The 14471-nt window shown below is 42.2% G+C and overlaps 1 protein-coding gene across 1 annotated transcript in view; it reads right to left on the bottom strand.

The window, feature by feature from the left end:
- Nucleotides 1-7442: 7442 nt before the first annotated feature.
- MPC2 (mitochondrial pyruvate carrier 2) overlaps nt 7443-14471 on the bottom strand; it is a 29345-nt gene continuing 22316 nt past the window's right edge. Inside the window, exons 3-5 of the mRNA XM_080824129.1 lie at nt 13480-13564; nt 12879-12990; nt 7443-8736 (exon numbers count right to left, since the gene is read on the bottom strand). Of these exons, the coding sequence (XP_080680255.1) occupies nt 8700-8736; nt 12879-12990; nt 13480-13564 (234 nt within the window). The 3' untranslated portion in view covers nt 7443-8699. The remainder of the gene's footprint in view (nt 8737-12878; nt 12991-13479; nt 13565-14471) is intronic.

Below are 14471 nucleotides of genomic sequence, written 5' to 3'. Positions count from 1 at the left end.
CTGAAATAATAATAAAATTTCAGAAGAACAAAGGCAAAATTCTATATGTAGAATTTTAACGAAATCAAATGCATTAGCATATGGTGTGCTAAACTAGATTTACTGCAAATTCCATGCTATCTTTTATTTATTTATTTTTAAGGTTTTTAAATTTATTTATTTGACAGACAGAGATCACAAGCAGGCAGAGAGAGAAAGGGAAGCAGGCTCCCCGCTGAGCAGAGAGCCCGATGCGGGGCTCGATCCCAGGACCCTGAGATCGTGACCTGAGCTGAAGGCAGAGGCTTTAACCCACTGAGCCACCCAGGCGCCCCCCATGCTATCTTTTAAAAAACACTTTTATTAAAGCAAATCATAGGAAAATGAATAATTCATAAATATATAGTTTTATGAATTATTATAACGTGAACAATCCATGTAATTGCTACAGATATCAAGAAAGAGAACATTACCAGCACTATGGAAGTTCCTCTCATGTCATGGCCCAGGCACACCCCCATTCTTCTTCCCCAAGGTGACCCCTTCTCCTTTTCTTTTTTTAAGATTTTTATTTATTTATTTGACAGAGAGAGAGACACCAAAAGAGGGAACACAAGCAGGGGGAGTGGGAGAGGGAGAAGCAGGATCCCTGCTGAGCAGCGAGCCCAATGCAGGGGCTCGATCCCCGTACCCTGGGATCATGACCTGAGCTGAAGGCAGACTGAGGTCACTGAGCCCCCCAGGCGCCCTCCCCTTCTCCTTATTTCTAACACCATAGGTAACCTTTATCAGCTTTTAAAGTTTACATAAATGGAATCATACTATATATACTTTTTCTCAAATGTTGGTGATATTCATCTGTGTTGTATGTATATCAAGACCCTTCCTTTTCAGAGCTGTCTAGTACTCCACCAGTTGATTATACCACGAGTACTTATCCACTGTACTGCTGACCTTTTGGCTGTTTCCAGTCTTAGGCTACTAGAAACCATGCTGTTAAGAACATTGTGGTACATGTGTGCACTGTGCTTGGGCGTCTACTTAGGAGTAGAGTTGGTGGGTCACAGGACACACATACATTGAACTTGAGTGGATCCTGCCAGTCTTCCAAACTGCTTGTACCAGTGTATGCCCTACAAGCAAGATATCAGACTTCAGAGGCTCTGTGTCCTGGCCAGCACTCACTCGTGTCAGTCTTTCACAATTTCAGCCATCTTGGCTGGTAAGTTTGGTGTGTCTGTATGTCTCCCCGGTGGTACTCATGACATTAAGCACCTTCTCACATGCTTATTGGCCCTTTGGCTACTATGCAACCTGTTAAGGGACATGAGTAGTGTTCACATCTGCTCCGGAGCATGGTTTTAGTTCTGCCCCCTTTGTTTAAGGGTCAATAATGAGTGATGGGAGAGATTGGAAATGTTGTCAGGAGATGATGACATTCGGGTAAAATGCCAGTTATCTTCAAATATTTGGAAATGTTGTGAAGAAACAAAGAGACACAGGTCCCCGTGCCAAGTCTAATGCAGGCCCCCACTTCGCACATACTAATCCCTCTGCTTTCTCCCTCAGGCAGGGACTGAGTGTGGCTAAGCGAGAATGACGTTCACAAGAGGGTTGAGGAGTGAAGGCAGGCTGGAGACGTTTCCTCAGCAGAGGGGGTCCGTTGGTCAAGCACGGGTGACGTGACAGCACAGCTGCTGCAGGCACGTGCTCCGAAGAGGGCGGCCCAGGTGTGCGAAGCAGCCACAGCACCGAGGTAGGCTTGAAGAGAGGTGAGCAGGGCCGGCGCTCCGTTCCCTCTGCGGCCGCTGCTCACCGACTGCTCAACCGTTCTCTCTTTGGCTACCATTTGTGAGACCACCGGAGTGAGCACAAGATATAGGACATCCAGCTAAGCTTAAATCTTAAATGAACGAGGCACAATTTTTAAATATAAACATATTCCAAAAGTTCCATCTTCTTCAGCAACGTGCCCCAGCCTGTCCGTTCCGGCCAATACCACACCCTCCTCAAGTGCGCAGCGCAGGCCACCTTGCTGTGGTTTGAACACTGTGTGCAAAGTGGGTTAGATTTATTTTTTGTTGCTCCAAAAGGAGGAACTAGGATCAATGCTGGCAATCACTGGACGGCAAACTTAACAATGTAAACTCCCCAACTAGGCAGTGTAGGAAACACTAGCTTTCCTCGGGAAGGGCATAGCTGTCTTGCTCGCAAGACTGTAGTGATTCTTACATTTAATGGAAAGATGATAGCTAAGATTCCATTGTTTTAAATAAGGTGATCTGAGAACTTAGACAGTTTTTTTTTTTTGAAGATTTTATTTATTTATTTGACAGAGAGAGAGCACAAGTAGGCAGAGAGGCAGGCGGAGGGGTGGGGGGGGGGGAAGCAGGCTCCCCGCTGAGCAGAGAGCCTGACGTGGGGCTCGATCCCAGGACCCTGAGATCGTGACCTGAGCTGAAGGCAGAGGCTTTAACCCACTGAGCCACCCAGGCGCTCCCAGTTGTTTTTTTTTTTAAGTTTATGACTACTAGGCAAGGAAAGCAGATGCATTTGGCCATTAAGATGACAAATGTATGAGGGAAACTAGAGTAATAAAATGATTTGTCGGGGCGCCTGGGTGGCTCAGTCGTTGGGCATCTGCCTTCGGCTCCGGTCATGATGCCAGGGTCCTGGGATCGAGCCCCACATCAGACTCCCTGCTCGGTGGGAAGCCTGTTCTCCCTCTCCCACTCCCCCTGCTTGTGTGTTCTCTCTCTCCCTGTTTCTCTCTGTCAAACAAAATCTTAAAAAAAAAAAAAAAAATGCCCGTGCTGAAGAGGCACAGACATCTAAAATGAAGACCTGAGTTTGTCTTAGGAACACTCATAAAATGACAATAGAAACTTTCTATTTTAGAAGAGTAGATGAATATTTACTTGTGACACACATTTCAATTTATTAAGACCTCTTTATGTGCAGCATTTTACATAGGTTGCCTCAAAACAGCACTGTGAACTGAGGTTCAAAGAGATTAATCTGCCTTAGGCCACACAGCTGGAAGCCCAGGTTAGGGGGATCTGAACATCCATGTTCTTTCTGCCAAACCTTGCTACAACCCACCTGTATATGTTTTATGACAACGTGGGGGCACGTATGCCCTAGAGAAAGTATGCGTCTAACTTCTGAGTACTTCCAGCGCACATGGATAGCACGGTCCTCCGTCATTTGGCCAACTCAGTCACAGTCAAGAAGAGAGCGTGTCTAAAAGCCCTGAGGAATGAGGCGATCGGGAAGACTGAAAGAGCCAGTGGGCAGATGAGGCCCCAAAGGCAGACCAAGAAAGAGTTTCCTGGAAGAAGGGAGTGTGTGGTTTCATTCTACTTAAAACTCAGCAGTATCCAAAAATGAAAATGAAATTAAAGATAAGTTAGATTCATTATGGTTTCTCTAAGTATCTCTTCTAGAAACTTCTAATGGATTTCAGCTTTCATCCTGTTGTTACCACCATGTAAAATCAGGTTTTACAAGAGCCCAAAGAGGAGATACTCTGAAATTAAAGGGGTAATGTCGTGTCAGGAGAGCCTGCAGACCACTCGGGCCAAGGCAACTTTTCCTTGTAATTAGAAGGACATTTAGTATCTGTAAATGGATGTGCCTTATTTTCTACTGAAATATCCTTAGTTATCTATTGATCTGCCGTCTTCCTGTGAGTTGTAAACTCCTGTTTTAGAGACCATATTCTACATGGCCTTGTTTCCTCCGGAGCATCTTCCTACCACCCTGCCTCACACGGTACACATTTGCTATTGGAGGACCAATAAGAAGGAGGCTATCATGCGAGACGTTGGGGACAGAGGTAAATGAAGACGGCAAGCCAGAAAAATAAAGCATCCAAGATACAGAAGATGAGGCAACATTTAAGATTTCAAGTTTCTAACCTCACTTCAAAGATTGACACAGAGAGATTTACATCTGTCCATCTATCTAGGGTTCCTAGCCGAGGAGTCCCACTTTCCTCTACCTCCAGCAGCCGGCTGGCTTCTTCCCACAGGGCCGACCTCATCTTTACCTTTGCAGCCGCTCTTCCTACTCAGACTTCACATACCTCCTCTTTCTTCCAGGCAGAGGGAAAGCCAGAGCCTAGATCAGGTACTGGATCTTTCAGGAGTGCAGAAAACAGAAAGAGACCTGGGTGACATTATTCTGAAGACAGCAGAAGTGCCACGTCTGTGTGTGGCCCATAAAATGACAGTTTTGTCTAAAAGCCGTTTTCCAGGCCACTCCCTCCTCAGAAGCTCATTGTTTCACGCGCACTGACCATGCTTCTGATTGGCTGGCACTGCCCTCCCCTCCCCCACCAGTCCCAGTGGCCTATCTCCTACATGGACTGGTTGGTTCAGGTTCTCCATCTGGACATGTGGGGCAAGGGTCGGGGAGATGGACATGACCCCAAAGTAGTTTTCATAACTCTGACCTCGTAGAGGGTGGCTAAAATTAGGCAATAGTTAGTAGGATATCATAAAGCCACGTAACTCCTGAATAAGCAAACACCCAATTTTGATCAATAATGATTATGGCTTTTACCAGGACTATGAGATTTATCAACTCTACATTCAGAACTTTAGGGATTTTTGTGAGGTAAATTTTTGTTTGAAGAATTACATTCCCTGGCCAAAATTAACAAGACAGTAAACAACGTGTGTTGGAGAGGATGTGGAGAAAGGGGAACCCTCTTACGCTGCTGGTGGGAATGCAAGTTGGTGCAGCCACTTTGGAAAACAGTGTGAAGATTCCTTAAGAAATTAAACATAGAGCTTCCCTATGACCCTGCAATTGCACTACTGGGTATTTACCCCAAAGATACAGATGGAGTGAAAAGAAGGGCCATCTGTGCCCCAATGTTCATAGCAGCAATGGCCACGGTCGCCAAACTGTGAAAAGAACCAAGATGCCTTCAACAGACGAATGGATAAGGAAGATGTGGTCCATATACACTATGGAGTATTATGCCTCCATCAGAAAGGATGAATACCCAACTTTTGTAACAACACGGACGGGACTGGAGGAGATTATGCTGAGTGAAATAAGTCAAGCAGAGAGAGTCAATTATCATATGGTTTCACTTATTTGTGGAGCATTAGGAGTAACACGGAGGACATGGGGAGCTGGAGAGCAGAAGGGAGCTGGGGGAAATCGAAGGGGAAGACAAACCATGAGAGACTGTGGACTCTGAGAAACCATCTGAAGGTTTTAGAGGGGAAGAGGGCGAGGGGTTGGGGGAGCCAGGTGGTGGGTATTAAGGAGGGCACATATTGCAAGGAGCACTGGGTGTGGTGCATAAACAATGAATTCTGGAACACTGAAAAGAAATTAAAAAAATAAATAAAAATTAAAAAAAAAAAAAAGAATTACATTCCTGTCTTTTTGTCTGGTCAAGTGCATTTCTAATCAAATTCAAGCCAAAGGTAACTTGCAATCCAACGTGGCACTGGATTTGGGTTTCTCAGTCCAAAGTTTCAATGGCAAATTGTTTCAAGAGGGTTGAATACTTTCTAACAGCTTAAATCCTGTTTTGATTTTCTAGCTGTTCTTATGTATGTCACAACTACAACAAACATTTAAGTGACACTTAGGTAAAACTTGAATTTAAAAGAGTTGAACTGAAAAAGCAAGCAGTCATTCTCAAGCAAAAGTCCAGCCCTATAATTAAATTTACTGTGTGTTTCAAAATGTTACAAAACACAGTTGTCTTCAGGGAGGAAAAGACTCATTTAATTATATTTTGTCAAGAAAATTTTCTGATGTTAGTTGTGGAAACCCATCTTAATATAATTAGAATCATACCTCATATAATTAAACAGACCCCTTAGGGAGAAAAAGCCCATTTTAATACCAGTGCTTTCTATTTGCTTCATTATATAAACAAGCTCCAATAGAAACTGTTTTGCTTTATGGAGAGGAACCTGGGCTTTGAGGTCAATCCTTGTTAAGATTCAACCTTTCACCATCAATTGACAACTTAAAAAGACAAGACAACCTGTTTACTATGGAGAAATGTATTGATGCACTTTGGATCAGTGTTTCTTTGAAATGAATGCCAAACGACAAAAAAGATCAGGTTAAAGACATTTTTTTTTTTTTAAAGAGTCGATCTCTTGTTGAACTTTCTCCAGCCTGCCTTTGGACCCTCACCCCAAGCAGCTTGTTTCTGCTTTAACCCGTGGAAGCCTCAAGAGTTCCAACAGTTACTACTGCAGAAGGTTTGCCAACAGGCTAACACAGTACACCCTTTTAGCAGGTATACTTTGGTTCAAGAAAGTACCTTTTGGGTCTACCTTCAATTAATAAGCTTAACATTTTCTGAGACTTCCTACATTTATTTAATTTTACAGCAATCATCAACCAGGTCTTGAGTTAAAACATTATTTCAGTTAATCTTTGCAACAATCCTATTAAGTACTCTCATATCCCCATTTTACTCTTGAAAATACTAAAGCCCAGAGACAAAGGTTAATAAGGTTTCACAGGTAATATGTAGCAGAGTTGAGCTGAAACCCAGGCCTATTAGAACTGGCACCCAGTACTTAATTAAGAAAGTTTCCAGAAGGACGGGTTAGAAATTTTGACATAGAAATCAACTCAACTGATCAAGTGATTTGTACCATTGCAAAAGGTACTTTTACGGACTTTAGTACATACATTGGTATAAGGAGTTCAGGTATATAAATTCTTTTTCAGTTTTTGAGAGTAGTTGTGAGACTGGTCAGTGGACTATATGTTTCAAGTGTTAAGAATTTTTGATTGGATACTTACTAGAGTCATTTAATTTTTAAGATTCAATAATGGGATGGATGAGAGCTCTGCGGCATAAAGAAAGCTTGGGCTGGTGGTCTGTCAATGGAACTCCTGAGAATCAAAAGGAAGAGAACTGTGATTGCATCTGAATGCTACAGTTAGGGGCACCTGGGTGGCTCAGTGGGTTAAGCCTCTGCCTTCGGCTCAGGTCATGATCTCAGGGTCCTGGGATCGAGCCCTGCATCGGGCTCTCTGCTCAGCGGGGAGCCTGCTCCTCCCTCTCTCTCTGCCTGCCTGTCTGCCTACCTGTGATCTCTGTCTGTCAAATAAATAAAATCTTTTAAAAAACCCCCAAAAAACTGCCAGTGGAAGGCTTGGAATACAAAACTGACGAAAACTCCTAGAAAGCAGATTAAAAAGACTGAAATAGAAAAGAGAAAAGATGACAAAATTAGAAAAACAATCCAAATGGCAAGAGCAGGGAGCCTGCTTCCCCCTCTCTCTCTGCCTGCCTCTCTGCCTACTTATGGTCTCTGTGTCAAATGGATGAATAAAATCTTTTTTAATGAAAAGGAAGGGAAACATCTTTTAATAATGTTAATAAACTTTTAAAAAATAAACTTTTTTTCTAAGCACAAGCATCCTCTGCTTTTTTTTTTTTTTTAGATTTTTATTTATTTGACAGAGAGATACAAAGAGAGCACAAGTAGACAGAGCAGCAGGCAAAGGGAGAGGGAGAAGCAGGCGCTTCAATAAGCTGGGAATCGGATGTGGGGCTCGATCTCAGGACCCCGGGGATCATGACCTGAGCCGAAGGCTTAAGTCGCTTAACTGACTAAGTCACCCAGGTGCCCCAATAAACTTTTTGTGTCTATGTCTTATTTCATAATAGATGTTTTCTCAAGGCTTAACCCTAGGAAACACACACATGTGCTCACACGTGCCGGACTAACTTAACAGCATGGTTTCTACAAGGAAAGCGGTAATAATTGGGATCTTCAAGACCTCTTCACTTTGCCTATATCAAATTCTCTAACCCTTCCTCCTCAAAGACAGAGAGAAGGGGTAAGTGACAAAGTGCAAGGTTTTCACTAACTGCCAAATTTTGATCACACACATTATTTTAAAAGTTCTTTTGTCATTGCTTCCTAACACTTAGAAATAACTTGCTTTGCCAGCTCCTCTGCCTACCGCTCTACACAGGACCAGCTCTCCGAGGATTTTTGGACGGAAACTCAGTGCTCCAAACAGGAGCTCAAATCAAAAAGTCTGCCGATTATTTCTAGCACAGAGTAATCTATGTCCAGTCTCTGTTCATAACAAGGACAAAGGTCACAATGTTCTCAGAGAGCTGACTTATGTCCAGGGTACTCCACCAGACACTTTAATCTGCCCAAAGTCATAGATTACAAAAACAGAGCTGGGATTCAAATTTAGGACTCCCAAGCCTTTTCTGCCACAATGTATCCATTACGGAATGTAAGTGAACAGCGCAGAGATCCTTGGGCTCGCCTTTCTACTACCCACTGCTCACTCTCTTTAGCTCAATTTCCTTTTACTTCTGGCGACTTCACCATTCCTCACTATACAACGGATTATTTAACCTTTCAACCATCTCTGGGAGATTAGAACAGAAGGAAGCCAAGGGTCTAGACCGTAGGAGCAAGTATGATTTATTATGGGTAAATGGTAGGAAAAAATTTACTCATATCCATAGATAAGTTCCTTAAGTCATATATAAAGAAACACTTATTATTATTATTAAAAGTTTGCTTTATTTTTCTGTTGAATCAAGTATTAGCCCCCAATTTACAATTTGATTTTTGTTTTATGCCTTCCAAACAGTAGCACAGTTAATATCACCTTATCCATAGCCAAATAAGAAGTCAAATTAGTCCCAGTGGTTCTATCCACGTCTAGATTGTTCATGTGGTCAGGAACTCTTACTTGTTTGCTTTAGCTTTTAGTTCTTGGTTATATCTAAAAAAGGAAACAGAAAGAAACATAATGACGAATCACAAGAGATAAATGTGTGGTAGGAAGGGACTGGGACGCATACTCCACCTTCTTTCTCTATCAGGAGGCTGTATCATTGTGGCTCTACAGTCTTCAGGGGCGTACAGGTAAACCAGGCAGAAGGGAGAGTGATTTCAGGATTTTATCTGCATCTGGCTTCCAATGCCAAAGAGTTTTAACAATGAACTGACATGCCGTTTCTTATACAAAAGAATTATTTGGGTAAATATTTTCATTCTTGAATTATGTAAGAGTATAACAAACATACAAACATATATATATAATTCAGCAAAATGTGGTCATCTAGAACTTTTTATTTTATACTCATGGATCATCTTTCCTAAGAATAAAATAAATTGGGAATGGGATCGTGTCTAATCATTAAAAATAAAATGTACTTTTGTGTGTAGGCAGGTTACTGAGTTATTAGCAGACTGTAAACTCTGGGTTAGCAGGAGAGTAAAGCTAAGGCCTACTTTTTCAATTCTCATTAATCTAAAGCAGCAGCAGCCACAAAGCCACAGAGTCCTTCCCGGGGCTTCACTGGCCACTTTTCCCAGATTACAAGAGTAGACAACACTGTAAGCACAAAAAGTCATGTATTCCATGAAGTCTACCATACCTCCCAGGTTTCTCAAAAGGTTCTGATTTCAAATACTCAACAGTGTTTTTCTAAATGCTCCAGAGTCCAATATTTGTTATTTTTAACTAAATCTCCCAATCTGCTATTGTGACTGAAAGGTGCCAAAAATCCTTTTGTCAAACTGTATCTGCGTTTTTGCTCTAGAAATAGTTCTGAATGTTGCACTTAGCATTTCCTCAGCTCTACTACTGAGTTAATATAAAGTTAAAATGAAATGGTGTCTGAGAAAAATACTTGTGAATAAAATCCCTGTACAAATCGAAGTTTATATTGACATAAGTTAGCTTTAAAAATGCTGGTCAGACAGCAGACATACTGTAGAATGAGTTATTCATAAATAGGTATTCATCTATCCAACCTGTGCTTGATGATTATGAAAGGGTTAAATTACAAACCCAGGGATCGTAAAGATGAATAAAATGAGGGTATACTATACTCTGCAGAACAGAATGCCTTCTGAGAGGTAAATTAATACTGAATATTTTCTATTTCTTTATTGAGATCATTTATTTTTTTTAGCCAAAGAACATTGTTTTGTAATTTAGAAAGGTTCTGGGGTTCTGGGGTTTTTTTAGCCAAAAACAGGTTCTGGGGTTCTGGGTTTTTTTTTAGCCAAAAAACATTGTTTTGTAATTTAGAAAGGTTCTGGGTTCAAATAAAGCCAGAGGCTTTATCTAAGATGCGCTCACTCTAGAGTGTCAGCCGGTCGCTGACACTGAGTGCAGGTGAACTTCGGAAACAGTGCGGGTCCCGTTCCCGAGCAGCACAACAAAAGCAAGTATCATGATGAGGCGAGCACATGAGTGTTTGGGTGTCCCCGTGCACACAAACGTGATGTTTACACTCTATTATAGTCTATGAAGTGTGCAATACCATTATGTCTAGGAAAAAGGCACATACCTTAATTTTAAAACATTGCTAAAAATCCCTAACCGTCATCTGCGCTTTTCAGCGAGTTGGAACCTTTTCGCCGGTGGAGGGCCCTGCGGAGGGGCTGGCGGCTGCGGACTGACCTGGGGGCGGCGGTTGCTGCGGGCTGGGGTGGCCGGGGCGGTTTCTTAAAACAGGACAAGAAGGAAGTTGCCACATCAATTGATTCTTTCTTTTACAAATGATTTCTCTGTAGCACCCGATGCCATTTGATAGTACTTTACCCCAGAGTCGAACTTCTTTCGAAAGTGGAATCGATCCTCTCAAACCCTGCCGATGCTGTACCAACCAAGCTCATGTAATACTCTCAGTCCTTTGTCGTCGTTGCATCTTCGCCAGGAGCCGATTCCAACTCAAACGCTTTCTTGGCTCATCCACAAGAAGCAGCTCCTCATCCGCTCCAGTCTGACCCTGAGACGGCGGCAATTCTGTGCCATCTTCAGGCCGCACGTCTCCCGCTACGTCTCGGGCCGTGTCCCCCCATCCGCCGCTACTTCCTCCGCTGAAGTCTTGAATCCCTCAAAGTCATCCATGCGGGTTCGAGTCAACTCCTTCCAAACTCCTGTTAACATTGATATTTTGACCTCTTCCCATGAATCACAAATCTCCCTAATGGCATTTAAAACGGGGAATCCTTTCCAGAACGTTCTCAATTTACTCGATCAGATCCATCAGAGGCATCACAATGTATGGCAACTATGGCCTTACAAATGTATTTCTTAAATAAGAAGACCTGAAAATTGAAACAACTCCTTGATCCACGGGCTCCAGAATGGAAGCTGTGTTAGCAGGCATGAAAACAACACGCATCTTGGTGTACCTCTCCATCAGAGCTCTTGGGTAACAAGGTATGTTGTCAATGAGCAGAAATATTTTGAAAGGAACCTTTTTTCCCCAAGCAGTGGGTTTAAAATGTTCAGGAAGCCATGTTGTATACAGATGTGCTATCATCCCGGCTTTGTTGTTCCGTTTGTAGAGCACCAGGAGAGTCGATTCAGTATTATCCTTAAGGTCTTTAGCATTTTCAGAACGGTAAATGAGCACTGGTTTCAACCTAAAGTATTAGCCCCTAGCAAGAGAGTCAACCTGTCCTTTGAAGCCTTAAAGTCAGGGTCTGACGTCTCCTCTCCAAACGATGAAAGTCCTGGATGGCATCTTCTTCCAATACAAGGCTGTTTCACCTACACTGAGGATCTGTTTACTGTCGCCGCCTTCATGAACTAACTTGCTAGATCTTCTGAATAGATAGTATCTACACCAGCACTCGCTTTTATGTCATGGAGATGGCTTTTCCTTGAACAACATGACCCGACCTCTGCTGGCTTCAGACTTCTGTTCTGCGGCTTCGTCATCTCTCCGAGCCTTCACAGAGTTGAAGCGAGCGACGGCCTTGCTCCGGATTGGGCTGAGGCTTAAAGGAACACTGTGGCTGTCTGAGCTTCTATCCCCATCACTAAGACTTTCTCCATGTTAGTGATAGGCCACTTCACTCTCCTGTCAGTCATGTGTCCACTGGAGTGGCACTTTTAAGTCCCTTCAAGAACGCTTCCTTGCATTCGTAACTTAGCTAAATGTTGAGCACAAGAGGTCACCTTTTGGCCTATCTCACTGGCTTTCGACGTGTCTAACTCCACTTAATTATTTTAGCTTTTGTTTTAAGGAGAGACATATAACTCTGCAGGCTTATTAACTGGCCTATTTTTAATATTGCTGCGTCTCAGGGAATAGGGAGATAGATCTGAGGAGGGAGAGAGACGGGGGGATGGGGGTCGGTGGCGGAGTCAGAACACGCACATTTATCAGCTCATTGTCTTATGCGGGTGTGCTTTGTGGTGCTCCCCGCCCCCCGACAATGACAGTAGTAACATCAAAGATCACTCATCACAGATCCCCATAACAAATATAATAATGACAATTTTTGAAATATGGTGAGAATTACCAAAATGTGACACACAGACATGAAGGGAGCAAATGCTGTTGGAAAATGGTGTGGACAGACTTGCTCGATGCAGGGCTACCACAAACCCTCAATTTGTAAAAATGTACAAAATCTGTGAGGCACAATGAAATGAAATGAAAGAAAATAAGGGATGCATATAGAGTTTTAAACATTTCCAAATGCTCATGGAACACTTTGACAAAACCAGTAGCCTCCCTCCAAAGAGCATTTCTAATACTACATAACCATACACATTTAGGTCCCACTTTATTACATATAATTTAAACTGAGTGATAAAAGGTTCACGGAGAAAACTATTTAGTATTTCACAAAGTGTTGTCTTAAAACAGATTGTATGCACAGGCTACATATCTACATATCACACAGATTTAAAACCCAGGTAGCAAACATACTGCTTAACACTTTTAACTTAACCCCCCGACTTTTCTGGAAATTTCTGCTTTAGGCATATCCCATCTTAGCATCACACATGAATCTTAAAAACAAACACACAAACAAACAAACAAAAAACCCCAGCACTGCCACCTGGGTGGCTTCTGAGGCAGATTTTTTTTACACCTTTGATAGGCTTACCTCCAAATACGGAAGAGCTGAGAAGCTCCTGCTGCCCCCACAAAGAAATTAACAGCAAACAGACTCCAGTTTTTTGGGATAATTACAAGTGAGTATCTTGACCAAATAAACCCTGTAGAAACAAAATATTTTTTTAAAAAAGTAGAGGTACTGCTGCAATATCTTCTGAACATTCAGTATTAGAGTAAAATAATTATAAATAAGACCATGACAACATAATGTACGATAAAGGAGAAGGAGATGCTATACTTTGAGTCTAATAAAGTTGCTGTAGTTCAGTGTTACACAAAATATGTAATTCTTACATCAACAGGGAATCTTTACAGGGCAAACCATTATTTTTTTCCACTTTTAAAAACAGGTTCATGGCAAAAACATAAAAAACTAAATCCATGCAGATACTTACTCACAGTAACCCTCTTCTGCCTTCTCTATCTATAATAATTTCCCAGAGAGAGCACTGTTAATTCCTTTGAGTATGTTTATGTGTTTGAGTGTGTGTAGGTGCTTCAAACATTAAACTGTTAAATAAATTGATGTAAAACAGAACAAAAATACTGGAAGTCCTAAATGGAACACAGAGAATATTCATTTGATTTACCTGTGGCCATCAAAACAGCAGATTGAGCTGTGCTGAGTTTCTCAGCAGGTCTGGCCATGTCAGCCAATCCAGCACACACCAAGCCCTGGAAATGTTAACACACAGCAAGAGAAAAGGTATCATGACTGTGCAGTAATAATTCTTAACTTTACATAAAACACAAACCTATTTCAGAGATTTCCACACGACTGTTGCTACTGTTTTAGTACCCATGCAGTAAGGAAATGTATCCTCGTGAAAAACTACAATGAGTTCAGGAATGCTTTCTGAATTTAAGTTTTGTTAGCCACATGAAACAGCCTCATACACGTGAAAATCAGTAGTGTGTGTAGGTTCCCTAACAAATGGTACTTTTTCCACATAAGAAATTATACATGTTGGAAACCACTAGTGCGGAGGGTGCTAGAAAACTACTTAAGGTAATCTGTAGATTTCTCCTTTCATATTTTTGTCAATGTTAATTCTTTTTTAAAAGTGGAAATACCAGGGGTGTCTGGGTGGCGCATTCGGTAAAGCATCCTGACTCTTGGTTTCAGCTCAGGTTGTGATCTCGTGGTAGTGGGACTGAGCCCTGTGTCAGGCTCTGTGCTCAGAATGGACTCTGCTTGAGTTTCTCTCTCCCTCTCCCTGTGTCCAACACCCAGCACCCCCGCAACCCCATGTTCTTACGTGCATTCTCTCTGGAATAGAAAGATAAATCTTAAAAAAAAAGTGGAAGTGTCAGAAAAGCTCTGTTATAATTTTAGTTTTCAAGCTGCATAATTTTTCTGTAACGTCAAAGTATACAACATGGTCATTTCTTCTCTGCTTTATTTTATTTATTTGACAGACATCACAAGTAGGCAGAGAAGCAGGTGGGGGCAGGTGTGGGGGCGGGAAGCAGACTCCCCGCTGAGCAGAGCCCGATGCGGGGCTCGATCCCAGGACCCTGAGATCATGACCTGAACCGAAGGCAGAGGCTTAATGACTGAGCCACCCAAGCGCCCCAGGAT

The sequence above is a fragment of the Martes martes genome (genome assembly GCF_963455335.1).
Source record: "Martes martes genome assembly, chromosome: 15".
In the NCBI taxonomy this organism is placed as follows: Eukaryota; Metazoa; Chordata; class Mammalia; order Carnivora; family Mustelidae; genus Martes; species Martes martes.
Note: the sequence above shows the minus strand (reverse complement) of the source record. Positions and strands in the feature narration are given on the sequence as shown.